At 42.1% G+C, this 17392-nt stretch overlaps 1 protein-coding gene across 2 annotated transcripts in view; it reads left to right on the top strand.

Annotated features, from left to right (window-relative positions):
• LOC127599152 (RNA polymerase II elongation factor ELL2) overlaps positions 1–17231 on the top strand; it is a 38868-nt gene extending 21637 nt beyond the window's left edge. For both annotated transcript variants that reach the window (XM_052062866.1, XM_052062865.1), the window contains 10 exons: positions 7661–7788; positions 9253–9416; positions 10836–11080; positions 12162–12286; positions 12404–12521; positions 12590–13034; positions 14113–14164; positions 14875–15046; positions 15145–15189; positions 16223–17231. In XM_052062866.1, the coding sequence (XP_051918826.1) occupies positions 7661–7788; positions 9253–9416; positions 10836–11080; positions 12162–12286; positions 12404–12521; positions 12590–13034; positions 14113–14164; positions 14875–15046; positions 15145–15189; positions 16223–16333 (1605 nt within the window). In that variant the 3' untranslated portion in view covers positions 16334–17231. The remainder of the gene's footprint in view (positions 1–7660; positions 7789–9252; positions 9417–10835; positions 11081–12161; positions 12287–12403; positions 12522–12589; positions 13035–14112; positions 14165–14874; positions 15047–15144; positions 15190–16222) is intronic.
• Positions 17232–17392: the final 161 nt, after the last annotated feature.

Raw genomic sequence — 17392 nt, 5'->3', positions numbered from 1 at the left:
TATGTCTGATCAAGCGGGTCATCTTGGTTTACAAGAACTACATCCCGTCTAATTCCCCCATGTAAAAGTCCAAGGCACAAGCTTATGAGGCATGAAAGGCCGCTTGTTTCCCTGCCACACACGTGTCAAAGTATGTGTACAGCCGGCCTCGCTTGAGGGCCGCACAGGGAGGGATCGCGCTGACCCAACAATTTGTTGAAGTTGACAGTCTGGCCTCGAGCACCTGCCAGAGACAAATTCTTCTTGGCATCGGATTTGAGAAAGTCTCAAGGATGCACTCAAACGTCCTTCTCCCCTCCAGCATTGGAGCTAGTGGCTTTGTCTCTGTAAAATTGTAAATGGAAGGTGATTACAAGCTCAGTCTTGATTACATGCACTGTCTCCTACTGGAGGCAGTCGCATTCATCACCCGGCGTGTGAAGCTCAGCGAAGGACCCCAACTCAGACCCAACCGACTGAAACATTATTTAAAAAAAAAAAAGTTGATCATGAAATAGAAATAAGTGATTATACTTTTGTAGTTCAAGGTACTATAAAGTGCATAAATGTCGTGATGAAAAATACCACAGTCGCAATGCTGTTTTAAAAGCCGTACCTAATCAGATTTGCGTCACAATATTACGGAATTTGTCGTTGGTCTGTCTGAAGCACAAAAGCAATAACATTTCTTTAACTTCATTAACTCAGCAGTCATTGTCACTTGTCACTGTAATACTCAAAGGCCCACCTCACTAGAGGCTAACATTTGTATTTATTTATTGTGAATGGCAATCTTGGGGCATTCCCATAGAATGGGAGTCAACTTCACAAGACTGGGACAGTTCAGTTTAATAGGTTCACGAGAGCAGACATTACTCAGTAAGGAAAATTAGTTGTATAAAATGAAGGAGGAAGGGGATGTACTGTAGTCGGGCAGTGGTTTTCCACCACGTATTGATTCATGGTACGACTGATCGGCAACAATCAAATACATCCCTACCGTGGTGATGACGTACATTGGGGGCCGATGTTCTCCACTACAATTTTTTATTTTTTTAATGTCAGTGCATTGCAGTATCGAGTGGACCGCAGACCGGTAGTGGGCCAGGGAGTGGACTGTAGACCGGTAGTGGGCCAGGGACCACTGATTGCAGACCTCTGTAGTATGTGGCCTGTGCTCCAGTAGAGCCTAGCCACACCCATGGGGGCAAAACACTTACGGTAATTAAATGAGTAAATTGCAACTCAAGTTGTTTTTCTTTTTTGTTTATGATGTAGAATCATTCTCACTGGGGGCGGGGGGGGGGGTCTGTGGCTGTGGTGTGTGGCTTCCCCCCTCACTTTTTAATGTCAACTCTTATGCAAGTGTAAAAATAAGTTAAGCTATTTATCAGTTGACTTACATTGGTGGAAGGAGCATTACTTCAGGTGAGTCATCTAATATCAAGACTAAACACGGCCCACTCTGTGATGGCGCTTGTATTCTTTTATTACCATTCTTGACTTTTTTATGAAGTTGGTCACATTGTACTGAGCAGCCAGGGCAGAGATGTGTATCCCACTTTGCTATGTCACAATACTTTCCATTTCTATATTCATGAGCACTTGTTTGCCATATGTGCTGTGACATCACCAAGCTAAACAGCAAAAGCCAAATAAAAATGAAAAACACACTTGTGCAGTTTTGACAGTTTTACATTTGAGGCATATTTTTCCAGAAACATTGGGTCCCATTCCAAAAGTTGTAACTTCAGGGCCATTCCAGTTGCGATGTGTTTTCATCACTGTGGCACGGTTCCACTTTTGAAATTGCTGGTAAGCTTTCACACACTCATAAACACACTTAGTGTGCCACCTTTTTGTATAGTTCAGGATAAACAAGCTAAGCTTGCAAAATGCGCAATGACCCAACTAGGGATGTTGTTGTTGTTGAGGGAGGGGCTCCCCCTCAGCCCAAATGGCAACTAGTGGTCCTGGGAACGTATCGCCTCTTTTGTTCGGGATGAGATGAGGAGTTTATTTGACAGCGGTGAGGATGAGGAGGCAGCCAGGCTGTCTGGTATGTGTGCATTTTTGTGCCTTGCTTTTGTGTGTGTTTGTGTGTGTGTCACAGATATCTCATCCTTGGCCTTGCTCCTGCTTGGCCTTCCGACTGGCAGAAATGTTGATTACACCCTAGTGAGAGGAGCTCGAGCTCAGCCTGCGTGTAGTTGCTCACGCTGGATTAACACACGCAGCCACACGTGGGGAAGTGTGTATTGTGAATCCAGCCAAGGGTGGTTTGCCTCCTGCTGGTAACAGACAGCGGTGGCGGCGACAGGTTTCTCTCCCACCTCTCCTCCTCCTCCTCCTCACATCGAACCAGAGAGGCGAGGCAGTGCCACGGCTCTGGAGCCCAGGAGGCCGGAACAAAAGCGAGCCTGTTTTCAGAAGGCCATTACTCAGGCTGCAGAGGATATGGAAACAATAGGCTGCATGAGTTCTACACCCCGACACCACATTCAGCCAAAAGCTCGCAGGAAACTTAAGCCCTCTGCACCAACGGCAGTCTCTCAGTTTTTGTTCCATCAACTTTATAGTTTGATAACATCAGGAAAAGGAGTCTTTTCCTGTCGAGCACGCCAAGACATTTTTGATGACTGAGAGTGAAAACTGCCGTTCATTTAGAGCACGCTGCCTTGGTTCTTACTGAGCACCAATGCTCTTTTAGAAACAAGCAAATACTCCATTTTTGTCAAGGGTTTCGAAAGCCATCCTTTAGGGCTTTCCCACTCAGCATGCGAGTGTGCGTGCTTGTCTTGACATGTCTTGTGATTGACGAGCTCCCAGTCCAGGGTGTAGTCTGCCTTTATATCATTGTAGTCTTGCAATTTCAGTGCTAAAATGTATTCTTTTCCAGTGAACACAAACTATTTTACTGATTAAATATTGAATATTTGGTACATTAATAAGCATTTAACATGTTACAATCAGGACAAAGTAATTTCATGAATAACTAAATTCTTATGTTACGTTCTTATGAAATGACAATGTCCCATCACTGGTGAATTAATTTTTTTTTTAGAAACAGACCCGTGGGCTACTCATGTTGTCCTTGGGCACTTCTTGATGCCTTCGGACACCATGTTGGTGGTCCCTGCTCTATATTGTGCTGCAAAAATTACTCTGAAAAAAATGCATGGATGGGAGCCTCTGCAGGTTGTTTGTGGAGTTTTTTTTTTTAAATCTTGTTGGCTTTGCATGACACACATTTTGTGTTTTCTGAACATAGAAAAAACGCACATCCATATGATGCCTTTTTTAAAGGTATTTGTCCTTAAAAGTGTTACTACCTGGAAGAGTTACTAATTTACATAAATAGTTGAGCCTGCTTGTTGCTGCTCATGTAACATTGCCAACCCAGTGAAGGATGGAAATGGATTAGCCGTGTCTATTTAGCACCTGGCAAAGTGGAGCGGCAATACGTTTTGTAAGGGACTTCGATACACGAATCAGTTGTGCCAGAAAAAAAAAATCTTGTGATGTTAGACTTTTAGACGGCATCATGTCACTGTGAAACTGAATGCAGTGAAAGTCACACATGACTAAATACGAGAAAAGTGTTGTTGAAAGCGATTTGGAGAAAGGCATTTCACTTAGCGGAGTTCAACATTGTCATCAGCTTGCGCCAACAAGCCACATGACACCAGTGCCAATTCGCCTCCATGTCCTTGCAAAAGGGTCACCATGTTTATCTCGGCATCTTTTTGTATAGATTACTTTGAATGCGAAAAGGGAAGTACATGGAAAACCAGGATGGTGTCACTTGTTTAATCATTATCATTCAAAACCCTCCTGTCAGCCCATGCGTGGACTCTGACCACAACTTTTACCAGCATTAAAATGACAGTGAATAGCGTCGGGAAACCCAGTTCAGTTGTACAGCTGGAGAAAGCCAGTAATTGCATGTAACTCACTATGGCGTTGTTGTTATGGAAGTCTGACTATCATCACCTCACAAATTTTGTCAGATCAGTATTTTTAAAATGTGTCAGTAATGAAATAAAGAGGGCAAAAAATGATGAGGATGCAGTTAAAAGTTAAATTACCATCATTTTTATTCATTACTCTATTCTTTGTTTTTTACATTATACACAACTCTCATTTATTGTGCAATAATCAAATTGTAACATGGATTTGTTACATATTTTGATGCATTGTTATGCTCTCGAATACATTTCTGTCTGAATTTTGGGGGGGCTTAGAACACATTAGGGCATTTACATGGAAAACGCGTCCCTACTTACAAAATGTTCTATTTAAGAAATTTCTTTCGTAAGTAGAGGTACCACTGTATTTGTGCATTTTCTGTGCCGTCAATCTTAAATGTGACATTTTTGCGTTAACGGACAGAAATTTGGATAATTTTTTTTTTTTTTGCTTTTTCAATTAATCTTTTTTTTATTGAATTAAATATTAATCAGTCGCGACCGTGATTCTAAGTGAGCAGCTCTCAAATTGACAAATGTGCAGCTAATTTATATGATCATATCAGCCAACCTAATTGAAATCAAGTGCTGGGGTACAAAAGTAGGATTCTACCCATCGTGATAATCCATTGTCAACTCTAAAGGCACAGCAAATAAAAGTTAATTGCAGTATTTATCAGCAATTGAGATACCCTTTCCTGCTAATGGGCTATTACAAAAGTAATCAATTCGTAAGTGTCGTTGAAGCACTAGCCCGATTCAACATGAACTTCAAACTGGACTAAGATTTTAGGTTGGCTGCGCTGCTTTTCATTTTGCATTATCCAACACCAAAGTTACTCCGAAGTTGTATTTTGTTTTTTCTAGTACAGTTAATCCATTGAGAATGTTAGTTGTTTGTAAGCCAACTTCTGCCTCCGATTTTCGGTGTCCTTGTCTATGCACGACAAGCTCAAAGATACAACATATGGTTAGAATGTTTTTTTTTTAAATAAATAATTATACTCGGTCAATTGGATTGTGAAAGAGTGAATCCTTGTCAGCAGTGGTCGTCTTAAGTTGAACTGCCTCGGAAAATTACTGAGGAGAAGCGAGGCAGCGAGGAGCCGGCGAGGCGAGTGAGAGTGCTTATTGCAGTTAGCACTGCGGGAGTCTGGATGTCTGCTGATTGGAGGTCTCACGGGGATGCAGGAAAGTGCTCCAACATCACTGTGTTTGTAACATCTGGTTGCCTCTGACGACCACATGTGGCACAATTCATTTAACAAAACCCATAAATAACCACCATAGTTATAAGTAGCCCGCTTACCTCTCCGGTTGCCAACAATCCGAAATAAGATCAACCCCAAAATTATCCAGACCTTCACAATCTTATCTTCTGTATATGACTGAATTGTGACATCAGGATTTATGGATTAGCCAACCATCCGTTTTCGCGAGCACCTTGGTTAGTTTCGGGTGTGAGCTGGACCCTTAGCCTAGGTGACTTTGACTTTGTGCGAGAGGCAGGGTACACCCTGATATGGTCCCCACTCGGTCACAGAGCACATAAACAAACAATCACACAAACTCTGCATACATAGGCCAGATCCGAGGTTTTAATCCCATCCCTGTGATTTGAACCCTGAGCTTCAGACATACTCTATTAATTAATTGAGACCGAATAAACAGCAGCTTTGGCTGATGTAGCCAGAACACAGTTCATAAATTCTACTCCGCAACTGCAAAATTCCACATAACCTGCAAAATTGCAACTACCAGTTTATCGATTAATCAATTGTAATACCCGTCCTGAATGTAATGTATATAATATGCATGCAGTAGGAGATGAAAAATGATGAAGAAAAATCACGCGCTTGTTGACATTGAACGGATGGATTATTTGTAGCATGTTAGCATTACGAAAGTATTCCTGTGCAGCATGTGATTTGGTACTTTTACACTGCTTCTAAAAGCACCCTTTTTTTTCCATTTGACTAAAAGCCTCCACATGGAGCCAGTTTTAAATGTTTCAGCTCCAAAATACAACTGTCATGTACCACTGGTTTGATCCTTTTTCAAAGTTGAAAACTGTCATGAAAATGGCTTGCTGAAGGCCACGACTTTGGCTATGCTCACTGTTGCAAAAAGCTTCTCCTAAATTCACACTTTGGTGTGTAATCCTACTGCCAGACAAAAAAAAATGCTGAATGTAACCACCTTGGTGGAAGTAATGAGTTGTTAGTGTGGATGAGGTTTGAGGGCTCAAGAACAAAATCATCATGGTTGAATTAGTTGCTTTTTGACGTTGGCCCAGACGCCTTTAAAAAAAAACAAACAAAAAAACCTTGCCCTTCCATGCAGTTCTTCTGTAGCGTCGATGTGTCTCTCCACACTCTTCTTACTGACAGCACTTCAAATAAATCACGTGCCGCCACGTGCTCGCTGTTCGAAAGGAAGGCTGGCTTTTTAACAAGACCAGTACCGCTTTATAACTGTGCGCTGATCTGACTGCTGTCCTACAATACGCTCCGATGACATGTCATTTTTCCACACCACGTAGTCATTCTGTTGCTTTGCTCCAAGTACCACCTAGCAAGTTTCTCATTTTTAACAAATGAATGAGCTGGAAAAGAGTCAAGCAAGAACCAGAGGAAAATGGGATTTCCTCTTCTTGTGCACAAGACTTACTGGAAAAACAATTTTTTTTAGTTTGGTAATCAGGAAACTGTACAACTACCATAGTTATTTAAGATATCCCTTATTTGTCCCACACTGAGGAAATTTACACATGTTTGGTGTGCCAGTCAGGCGACCTTTGCACCGCTGCCTGATTTCATGATGCTTTGCAATGATTTCAGCTTTTGTGCTTTTACTTTGCACCAAACTAAACAACACCACCAGAGATAAATCTGATGCTTCCTTTGCATGCTTTTCTCTTGGAAAGCATATATGCTAAGCCAGTTTAGCATATTTCGGACCAAAAATCCCAGGAAACAAAGTTTTATTTTTACACAACAGTGACTTTGATGCTAAGAATTGTTTAGAGACACCTCGACCATCTGAAGAATTATTTCCTTCTTTAGAATAGCAACAACCAATGAAAATTTGCTTTGGATTGCAAAATAATGTATTTACAAATAATCAGCAGTGTAACAGTTTTACATTTGACAAACGTGACAAACCATCTACACACTATTTAGTAGTAGTATTTAGTAGCGTGCGTGTGTAAATTTAGGTCCTTTTATTTTGACTTATAGTACTTAATCTCGAATAACAACATGTCAGAGCTTGACAAATTATTCGCGTTCACTGAATGTGAGCGTAACAGAACAGTCTTGCAGGAACAAATGTTTTCTGTCCTCTGTCGCTTACAACCACATCCAGGATTAACCTACTGTGTACAATCTTTAAGAGTGCATTGCAGAGGTAAAGAGTACACAGTCCAATTAAAGTGTTATGTCACATGCTGAGATGAGCCACCTGCGTAGTCTTTGCAAGCTGATGTGTAACTTTTATAAGAATCCAGATCAAACCGCTTTTAATAGCAGTGCTCATTGTTTAAAGACTTGCAAAAGCCTGCAAGCAAAAACTTGTGTAGCGTGCTGCTAAGAGCGGAGTAAAGCTCTTATTCCAGTCTCAGAAACAGTCGGCTGACGTCTATTTTGTGACGTCTTGTTTTTTTTTTTCCCCCCCGAGTCACCTAATTTGCTCCTCTTCTGATTCTTTCGTAGTACATTAAGCTGCCAGCCCCCACAGCAGAGTCGCCCAATGCTCTTCGCGTCTTCTCCTTCTATTTATCCAGCGACTGCAAAGACCAGCCACAGGCCAGCTTCGACTGCATCCATCAATATGTTTCAAGGTACGAAGTGACTACAAATGCAGGGAGCTCCCAAAGTGTTGAACGCAGCCTCTGATTTGTTTGGAGTTGGGAAAGATTTTTTTCTATTTAAAGCACTTCTCATGTGTCTTAGGTTGTATTAACACCTGCACGATTTGGAAATATTAGCCCAGAGTGAATGTTGATCCTACAAAGTACATGATCCTTCAGCTTTTGTTTAGCCAAACCGCTGCCAGCATGTTTGGGTCAAAGCACGCAGAGCACGCGCTCCTCCCGCTTGACGCTGTTCCAAAAATGTCGGAAAAATAGCGTGGCAAAATGAATGAGCTGCTTCTTGACACTCAGAATTGTTTTGCAGCTCTAATAATAACAAAAATACGCAGAATAAGAATCCAGCATGTAGTAATTGCATGTTTTCTTCCATTTGTGGGTTTGTACTTTCTGTGCCAGCCTCGTCATTTCCGTCCAATGGGAGCACCAATCATCACACGCATCAGTGTGTTTGTAGGGTATAGTTAACGTGCAAAAAAGTACGATGTGAATACCAACTGCACCAAATGAAAAAGAAAATAAGTCCGCTTTCGCTCCGGATCAAACAAGCGAACCAAAGGACTTTTCTTTAGTCACTCCTCTGTGACAAACGTATTGCAAAATACACAAATGATTGAGAATTGTACCGGATTTTTCACACCTTATTTCTTGCCCTGTTTCATGCAAGTAAGGGAATGAAGCCCCTGCCTCAACCACTGCTTGGGCAATGGAAACTTCGCAATGGCTGAAAATCAAAAGTCCCTGCATTTGGGACAGATTCACCTTTTTTCCGCTTCACAATCCTTCAGCTGTCCGTGAACGTCATCGCAAGGAACTGCCAGCTCCTTTGTGCAAGATGAGAGCAACTGTTTGGTGCCTGACGGCTGATCAAATAGTTTGATTGAGTTGTTTCCTCCTGTTGCTGCACAGCAAGCGCTCCATTTCTAGTCTCGTGCTTGTCATTTTCTAATAAGATAAATGACAGTATTTTTTTCAGACAGTATTTTTACCCCCTCCCCATCTCTTTTGCTTGCTTTGTCCCCACAAGTGAGTTGATATTTCCAAGAGAAAGGCTCAAAAGTGTGCAGTCATGCGTACAAATGAAGCTGAACAGTGATTATGTGTGTGACGCATGACTTTTGTCCTAGAAGAGTTTTTTGCAAGGCAGCCGTTTGGAGCCAAGTTTGACCGAGCAAAGCTCGAAGTTTTCCACAAGCCGTATCCTGCCTTGAACATTTTGTCTTTTTACCATGTAGCACGCCGGGCTATATCCAGTCTGTGAGATAACATAGAGTAAACCGCTGCCGTCTTGGCCAGCTCGCACCGCAAAGCACATTCTGTTGCCCCGAGTCGATGTTGGTATGCCGCTGTGCTCACTGGACTTTGTCTTTACGGTGTTGACAACTTAAAGCTCCCGCGGCTCAGCGGCTCTCTTTTGTGTTGTTGGTTTTGCAGTGACGGCCGCGAGCAGCTGGAAGGTCAAGGGGTCATCCAAGACAAGATCACCGTATGCGCCACCGAGGACTCCTATCAGATGACACGCGAGAGGATGTCTCAGGTAGAGAAGGATAGCTGGAGCCGTTCCGCCATCGAGATAAAACCCGGAGCCACACATCCCAGTAAGTATTCACCTCGATTGAGTGTCTCATAGCCTGAAAGTTGTGGGTTTGAGCCCCGGTTTCATGGCATCCCTGTAAAAGCTTATTAACCATTTATAACTTACAATGAACAAAAAGAAACCTCAAAGTCAACCGTTTTTAATATCTTAGAACATTTTATTAGTGCGCATTTAGTCATAATTTTCGCTGCTTTTCTTTTAGCCTTTTCAGTGATGACATTCCTGTAGTCTGATTTAGATTTTCCAACATTTTTTAGCAATCGCTTGCCATGAAATTCCATTGAAGCTCGCATGCAGCATTAGAAAGAAAAAATAAAGAGAAACCACGAATTGGCCCACAATGACGTTTGACCAGTTTTAGACTTTAAACTATTGTTGCAGATCCAAATATTATCGAAAGACAGTTCGTTCCTGTTTTTTTTTTCAATAGGACCATAACTCCCAATAATGTTCTCTACGTACATGAAAAACGTTTTTTTCGTTTTAAAGTACGAAAAGAAACATTTTTAAAACCAACTAATGGGATTGCTCGCTTGTTAACTCCCATTGACTTCCACGTGCTCATATGTTACGAATCACCATCATCGTAAAACATATTCATCCAACTTGTCATTATGCACTTGCCAGGTTCTTTCTTCTATTTTTTTATTCCTCTTCAGCGCTTGCTGCAGTTACGCAAGATTGTTTCCTGGCAGCACTGTCGGACCCCCGTGTCGTGCTGAGCTCCAGATCTCTTGCTTAAACTCTTTTGACCAAACTTAGCCTTTGTGAATTGTGTAACAACTGTTTTTAAGGTGAAGATGCGCATGGTAAAGCCTCCAATCGCTGCGCTCTGTGTTGACCCTTTTAGCTTTCGGACATGCTGTTAAAACACACATCACAAGGCGCGTCATTACCTCGAGAAGAGTCATATGGTCGAAGAGCATACGTCTCACTCTTGCGTCATGTTTTGCGAAACGTGATTTATGGCTGACATTACAGATAAAATTGCAGCGCATATTTTGCGGTTGTAATTGAAGCGCATACTGTGTGACCTTCAAGGTGCAGATTAATGTGTAATAGGATTAGCGAGGTGAGATAGCTCTTACTCATGCCCTAACATGCTCGACAAGCTGTCTGCTAAAGTGATCATTTTCACTATAGCGTTTTCCGTGGGATCACAAAAAAAAACATTAGAGCAAAAAGTGAAAACATACGACAAAGTAAATATGAAGATAAAAAATATAAATAAATAATTGATAAACAAATAATTTGTTCATTAATTCCAAATTCCTTGCACTACGAGTGTTCAAACGATGATTTCTGTTTAATTAAACAAACCTGTGCATTGTAATTGCAGCCATAGAGTTACTCATAAAGCTCATTATCGCGCAGTATATCCGCTTGTGACTAAGCAGGCTGTTGTGTACCGTGCGCTCAGGTAAAAGCGTCAAGATCCATAAGAGGCCGCCCATCGCGTCCGCATCAGACAGCAGCTTCTGCAAACCTCATGCGCCCAGCCGGTGGAGCGGCAGCATGGTCTCGCTCCACCAGAAGCCCCTCAAGGAGCGCATCATTCATCTGCTGGCTCTCAAGTCCTACAGGAAGCCGGAGCTCCTGCTGTGGTTGGAGAGGGAACGGGTTGGTCCCAAGGACAAGGCGGAGCTCGGAGCCATATTGGAAGAGGTATGAGGAAGCGCATATGCTCGTTTGGACACTACATCACTTACACCTGCACAGTTGTATGAGATCATAAACAGGACTGTATCAACTATTCTGCTTTTAGGTAAACGACAAGGCTCAATGTCACAGAGGAGGCATTTATTCAAATTGGTTGTTTATACTGAATTGAATTGAATTGCTTTTTATTGTCATTACGCGTTCGTGCAATGAAAATGAAGTAATGATGCACAACATACATATTTCTATTATTTGTTGACATAATTTAATAAATGTTATTAGGGGTGCACGGCTCACAGTTTTCTGGCCGATCACCAATCTTTAAAAAGCCTAACCTGCCTGATTTTTTTTTTTTTGCCGATCAGACACCTTAAATGTTCCATTCTTCTTTTATTGTAGAACATTGAACGATACCCGTGAAACCATATAAAGGCGGCCGCATGTAATTGTTCACAGTAGAAAAGGGCAAAGACCGACTTTTTCAGATCAATAGACCAGATCGGTTTTATTTTCAGGGATCGGCCAATCGCCGATCCCACAAAATGAAGGAAATCGATTCTGGTACCTCGGCCAATCGATTGGTGGAGCCCTAATTTTCACAATAGTATGAAAATGTATGTCCATTCAAACTGGAGGTTAAACCAAGACAGAAAGAACAAAGATGGAGAAATATAAAAAGCCTTGAGAATTGAGGCATGCGTGGTGCAAAAACAGAGAAATTATGGCATGCATCCGTGTTTCTTTGCACACACTTATGTTCCCCTGCGTGTAATTGGGTCAGTGCTGTACTTATCTCTGCAGCCGTGTTTGTTTTGGGGACGGGATGTCTGCAGCCTGTAAAAGCTCATTTACTTCAGACACGGAGAGTCTCACACCCCTTTAGGGACAAGATTGAAATCTGCGAGAGGAAGAAGTTTGGAACTTACTCATTACAATCATTACAACAAGAGTATCGCTTTAGACGACAGTCGACGAGTGTGGGATCCAAAAAATATGAGGATGAGATGGAAATGGAGACAGACTTGTTATTTTTAAAGGTATAATACCAGAAAACTGTAAAGTTTTGCGTGACTGTTTGTTTTTTCAGGTGGCAAAAGTGAACCCAAAAGATAGCAGCTACCTCCTGAAAGAGGACTTCTACAAGTACGTGCGGAGGGACTGGCCTGGCTATAGCGAGGAAGAGCGACAGCTCATGAACAGGTTGTTATCAAGGTGTGTTTGATTGACAGCTATGGAGTCTCTGTTAGTGCAATCCACAACAAAAGATATTTCTGTTTGATGTGCGGAAAAACAAATTGGGGCCGTTTCACGGGATCTGTTTATTTCCAGGAAGTTGCCGCCTTTCGTGCACGGCCATTGGAGGAATCCTCAAGCCAATGAATCAATCGTGAAACCATCCGAGGACAGAATGCTGATGCATCACAGCCTGACAAAGAACCCGGTAGTGGTGAGTCATTAAACGTCATTAAACGTTTGCTAGATTATCTGAATAATGCGTCTCTCTCGTTCTTGCAGAAACGCCCCGTGCCTACAGACAGTCTCCAAGCTCTGGCCGCAAAGAGACAAAGACAAATTGATCAGAGGACACAACCGCAGCCATTTATGAACGGACTCTTAAACAATAAGGGAGCACCTATCACTGATCCTCTTACTTTCCACACTAAACCTGACTTCCAAGGGACGAATAACACCATAGGGAGCAACGTTAGCGATCACCGGCATGATTCTCCTGGAGAGAATATAATGTCGAGCGCCCCCGACGTATCGGAGACCGACCAGCACAAAACCAAAGCGATGTGCCGCGACCCACCTCGGGCAGACTTGGAATGCCCTCAACAGCAGAGGAAGAAGAAATCCAAAAAGCATAAAGACAAGGAGCGGGAAAGATTGAAAGACCACCAGGACAAAAAGTGGTCAGAGGGGAGTCCAGATCTCAAGCATGAGCAGGGCAAACTCGAGAGTAAGGCTCTTTTTTTTTTAAACAAAAAAAGTATTTTCCTAAATTTCAAACTCGCTGGTCACAACATTAACTCATTCACTCCCAAGGACGTTTTTAAACGTTTTTTCAGACTTGGTCCAGAATTGGGTGGTACTGAATGAGTTAACTACATCCGCATAATCTAGTCATGAGATCCCAAGCAAGAGCTGGACACAACATAATTAGGCTCAAATTTGTACTTTTCTAAAGGGGCCACTGCTCCCTTTCCGCAGAGTATGCACATCGACAAGCTTTTTAGCGTTGAATACAAGTGGAATGTGACACCCAGAGGTTGAGGATCCATATTGGAATTCAGCTTTATTTTCATTTATTCTTTATGATTTGGAAATGCACCGCACCATACATGTTTCTCTTGTTCACGCGGCTGCAAAACCCATCTATGCCTGCTGCAGATTACAAGCACAATCATAAACAGACTCTTGGTCATATGTCAGTTGAGGATTCTGCAAAAGATGCACTAGCGTGCAAAATTCTCGTGTCGTGCTATGCAAGCTCTTCTAATTACCATAACAACTGAAAATAAGACACAAATCAAGAAAATTGCAATGACGCCATTCTGTTTTATGAAGCGATTGCTCGCACAAATGTGACAAAGTGTGGATGAGTGTGCAGTCTGAATGCAGGACATTCTTTTTCACTGCATCAATAAAATTGAATTTGCATCTTCGAGTATATGACATTTGGGCACTGTTCAGTCTATATTCTTCTCCATCCCCCACAAAATAGCAATTTCACCACACCACTGTGGTCTCTCATCTCCCACTGCACTTAGACAGCCTAATCTCTTAAGAATGGGTGTGTTAGCACCCCTAAACTCTCTCTGTCTCACTCTCTGGAGTGTTGGGCCTGTTATGTACTCGACTCACTCGACAACAGTTCTTTGGCTCCCTAAAGTGACACCTCCCCTGATGCCTCTCACCTGTGTGCTCGTCTGCAGCTTCGAATGGACATTTTTAACTGTTAAGCACCGTGGGTTTCTTTACTGTCTCATGTTGTTCATATCTTAATCTCTTGTGCGTTGTATGTGTGTGTGTTTTAGATTGCGACATCACTAATGGCTTGGATTTGGCGGAGAAACCGGATTATGTGAAGTAAGTGTGAATGTGATTTTTCCTGTGATTTTGCATATTTTACAATATTTTACTGGAACCTGCAAAATCCAGATCCATATTTCTACTGATAGTCAACTGCAAATGGGGTGAGGTATCTATAGCTGAGAGGCCTTTTTGTACAAATTATTTTTTTATGTTAAACTAGGGCGGCACATTGGTCAACTGGTTAGCACGTCGACCTCACAGTGCAGAGGTTCCGGGTTCAATTCCAGCTCCGGCCTCCCTGTGTGGAGTTTGCATGTTCTCTCGGGGCCTGCATGGGTTTTCTCCGGGTACTCCGGTTTCCTCCCACATTCCAAAAACATGCATGGCAGGTTAATGGGACACTCATAATTGTCCCTCTGTGTGAAGTGTGTGCGTGGAGGTTTGTTTGTCTCTGTGTGCCCTGCGATTGGCTGGCAACCAGTTCAGGGTGTGCCCAGCCTACTCCTCGAAGACAGCTGGGATAGGCTGCAACGCCCTCATCACCATCGATAGTTTCAAATAATGGATGGACGGCTTTGAAAGAAATATCTGTCCGCTGCTGCCATCTTGTGCCAGGAAATGGAATTGCAGCATCCAGAAATAAAAAAAATTACAAATGAACCGCTTTCAGTGGTATTACTCCGAACAGCACGTCATGTCATTCTGTGATAATTTTCCCAATTTTATGATTATCGGCATACACTAAATTGGGTCTCCATTTGCAGCCTGTATGTCAGGATCACAAGCGTGGAGCAGCGTCAACGCTACCAGGAGGATTTCAGCGCCGAGTACGACGAGTACAAAGACCTGCACACCCGAATCGCTACCATCACTCACATGTTTATTCAGCTCGCATCCAAGATCAAGAGCATGTCACCCGGGACGAAAGAACACAAGGTGCGTCCTCTTCGAAGATCGGACTTCCAGTGCTACACAGCAGTGGGTGTTGAAGAGTTTCTTGCTGCGATATTTACATGATGTTTTACTTTTAATAGGTAATGGAAGATCAAATTTTAGAAAAATACAACAAGTATCGAAAGGTAAGAAACATTGTTTATAGTATTTTGTTACTTATTTGTCATTATCCGTATTATTAAAACAGATGCCGTATTTCCATGCATAGCGCCTTTTTAGTGTATAAAGAGGCATTTATTGAGGGAGACCTTCATTGATTAAAATTATGCCTATTTAAAAAATATATATGTTCCCTCAATATTGAATTAAAATGAGATGTTATTGTATTATGTTTTATTTTAAATATATACATGTTTTTAGATGACATTGGTCATCTTGTTGGAATGTTTAATATATTTTGCTCAGGAATGTTTTGATTATTTCAGCAGCACTTTTTATTCGCCTGTAGACTTTAACTTTATAGCTGCCTTGTAAAAGTAATTACAGTCAAATACTGGTATCGCCTGTTTTTTTTTTTCTACCAGCGTGGAGATAAAAGGCATCCAATTGAGGTGTGGTGCTTATTATTAATTGGGGTGCGGCATCTTTTAGACCGTAGTATCTGAGGAAATACTGTAGGTTATTTTTGGTCGAAACATTAAGGTCACCAACCCTTTTAAAACTGAGAGCCTCTTTTTACTGTACTGATTCATGTGTGGTGCTACCAGTTTACACATGACTAATGATATTCATTTATCGCTTACAATAATCAGAAAAGGGTTAAATAACCTATGCAACGTTTTATTTCTATCAATCTCCATCATTGTTTGCACTTACAGTTTCAAACGTTCACTTCTGCCACATTCCTAGAAACTCACATTGTGCCATTACTGGTGAGCTATTTTTAGAACAGGCCCACGGGTTACTCATGTGATCCTTTGGGACTAACTGGTGGCACTGTGTCTCACATTTCTTAATACACTTCAATAATAAGTTGATCTGTTTTATAATTGGCACAAATAAATATGTTGTAAAAAAAATGCCGTCGGTGCTTCAATGTCACACCCAATCAAATCCAGATCTGATCAAAAGTCCTCCGTACTTATTGTCATGCAAGATGTTGAGATATTTCTGTCCTGGAAGATGCACGGCTATGACGTGGGTTGACTCTGTCCACAGAAATTTCCAGACTACCAGGAAGAGAAGAAGCGCTGTGAATATCTGCACCAGAAACTCTCGTTTATCAAGCAGCTCATCGAGGACTACGACGTCTCTCAAACCTCCTCGTAGCGTCGGCTCTCCCTTCACATTGGATTCAGTTCATCGGGGAGATTTTTTCCACGAACAATATATGGTCCACAAGTGATGGAAAGGTTTTTAGAAGAGCCCCTCCCTCAACCCCAAAAACGGTCCAAGGAGAGAGACGTTAAACTCGGCAAAATCATCTTGGTGCATCCGCCAGAATCATTGGCAATCCGAAGAGCCTGTTTAACTCATCAGTACACATGAGAGTTGCCTCCTTTCAAGTGTTCCAAGAAAGCCTTCTGGTCTGCGGCTTAGCTAGTGCCTCTTTTCGGGTTTATTTTCTGCCGTAGAATTGACATTTTGACGTTTTCTTTTTTTTGGGAGGAGGGCGACATACTAAAGCTCAATATTATATTTGTATAGTTACGAACCCTTCTTCTTCATTAATTCTACTGTTTAATTGCAGCTCATTTTCCTTTAGGATGTCCTCCAAAATTCTCGTAAATCGAGGGTGGTGAAACATTTTCTTGTCAGTTTTGTATAAAGTCCTCCATCCTAAATTTATAGAAAATATATGATGCAATGATCAAACAAATGCTTCTAATTGTTATGTGCATCTGCGGATTCAGTGTCTCTTTATAACTGCCCTCTGTCGCACCGCGGTGAGGGTTGTCTGGTCACTTCATTTATTTTGAAAGAATGACTCTTACCCTTTCCCCTGTGTCAGCCCCGCCCTGAAGGTTCCCACCTGTTGCCACTTACCTTGAGTTTAAATGGTACCTTGTCTCCCTTTGTCCTGTGCCAGTGTATTTCGTCCTTGTGCGCGCAATCCAGCTTCTCGCCTCTCGCCACAGATTTAACCGGTTCTTGCCTTGTTTCCACAGCCTTGCCGTTTTGAGTTGTCACTCGCTGATCCTCAAATATATCTTTGTACTTTGAACCCCGCTACTGTCTCCTGTGTCCAAGCCTGGTTCTGACGCTCTTGAGTTTTTAGAAGGGAATGGAAGGCCAGATTAAATCCTATCGCCGGCCCTCGGATCCCCAACCCGAAATTGAAGTTTTTATTGAGTGCAGTCTTTCACTTCCTCTCATAATTGACTACTG

This window comes from Hippocampus zosterae, chromosome 4 (assembly GCF_025434085.1).
Source record: "Hippocampus zosterae strain Florida chromosome 4, ASM2543408v3, whole genome shotgun sequence".
Lineage (NCBI taxonomy): Eukaryota > Metazoa > Chordata > Actinopteri > Syngnathiformes > Syngnathidae > Hippocampus > Hippocampus zosterae.
The sequence above is the reverse complement of the archived record's forward strand: the minus strand, read 5'-3'. Positions and strand labels throughout refer to the sequence as shown.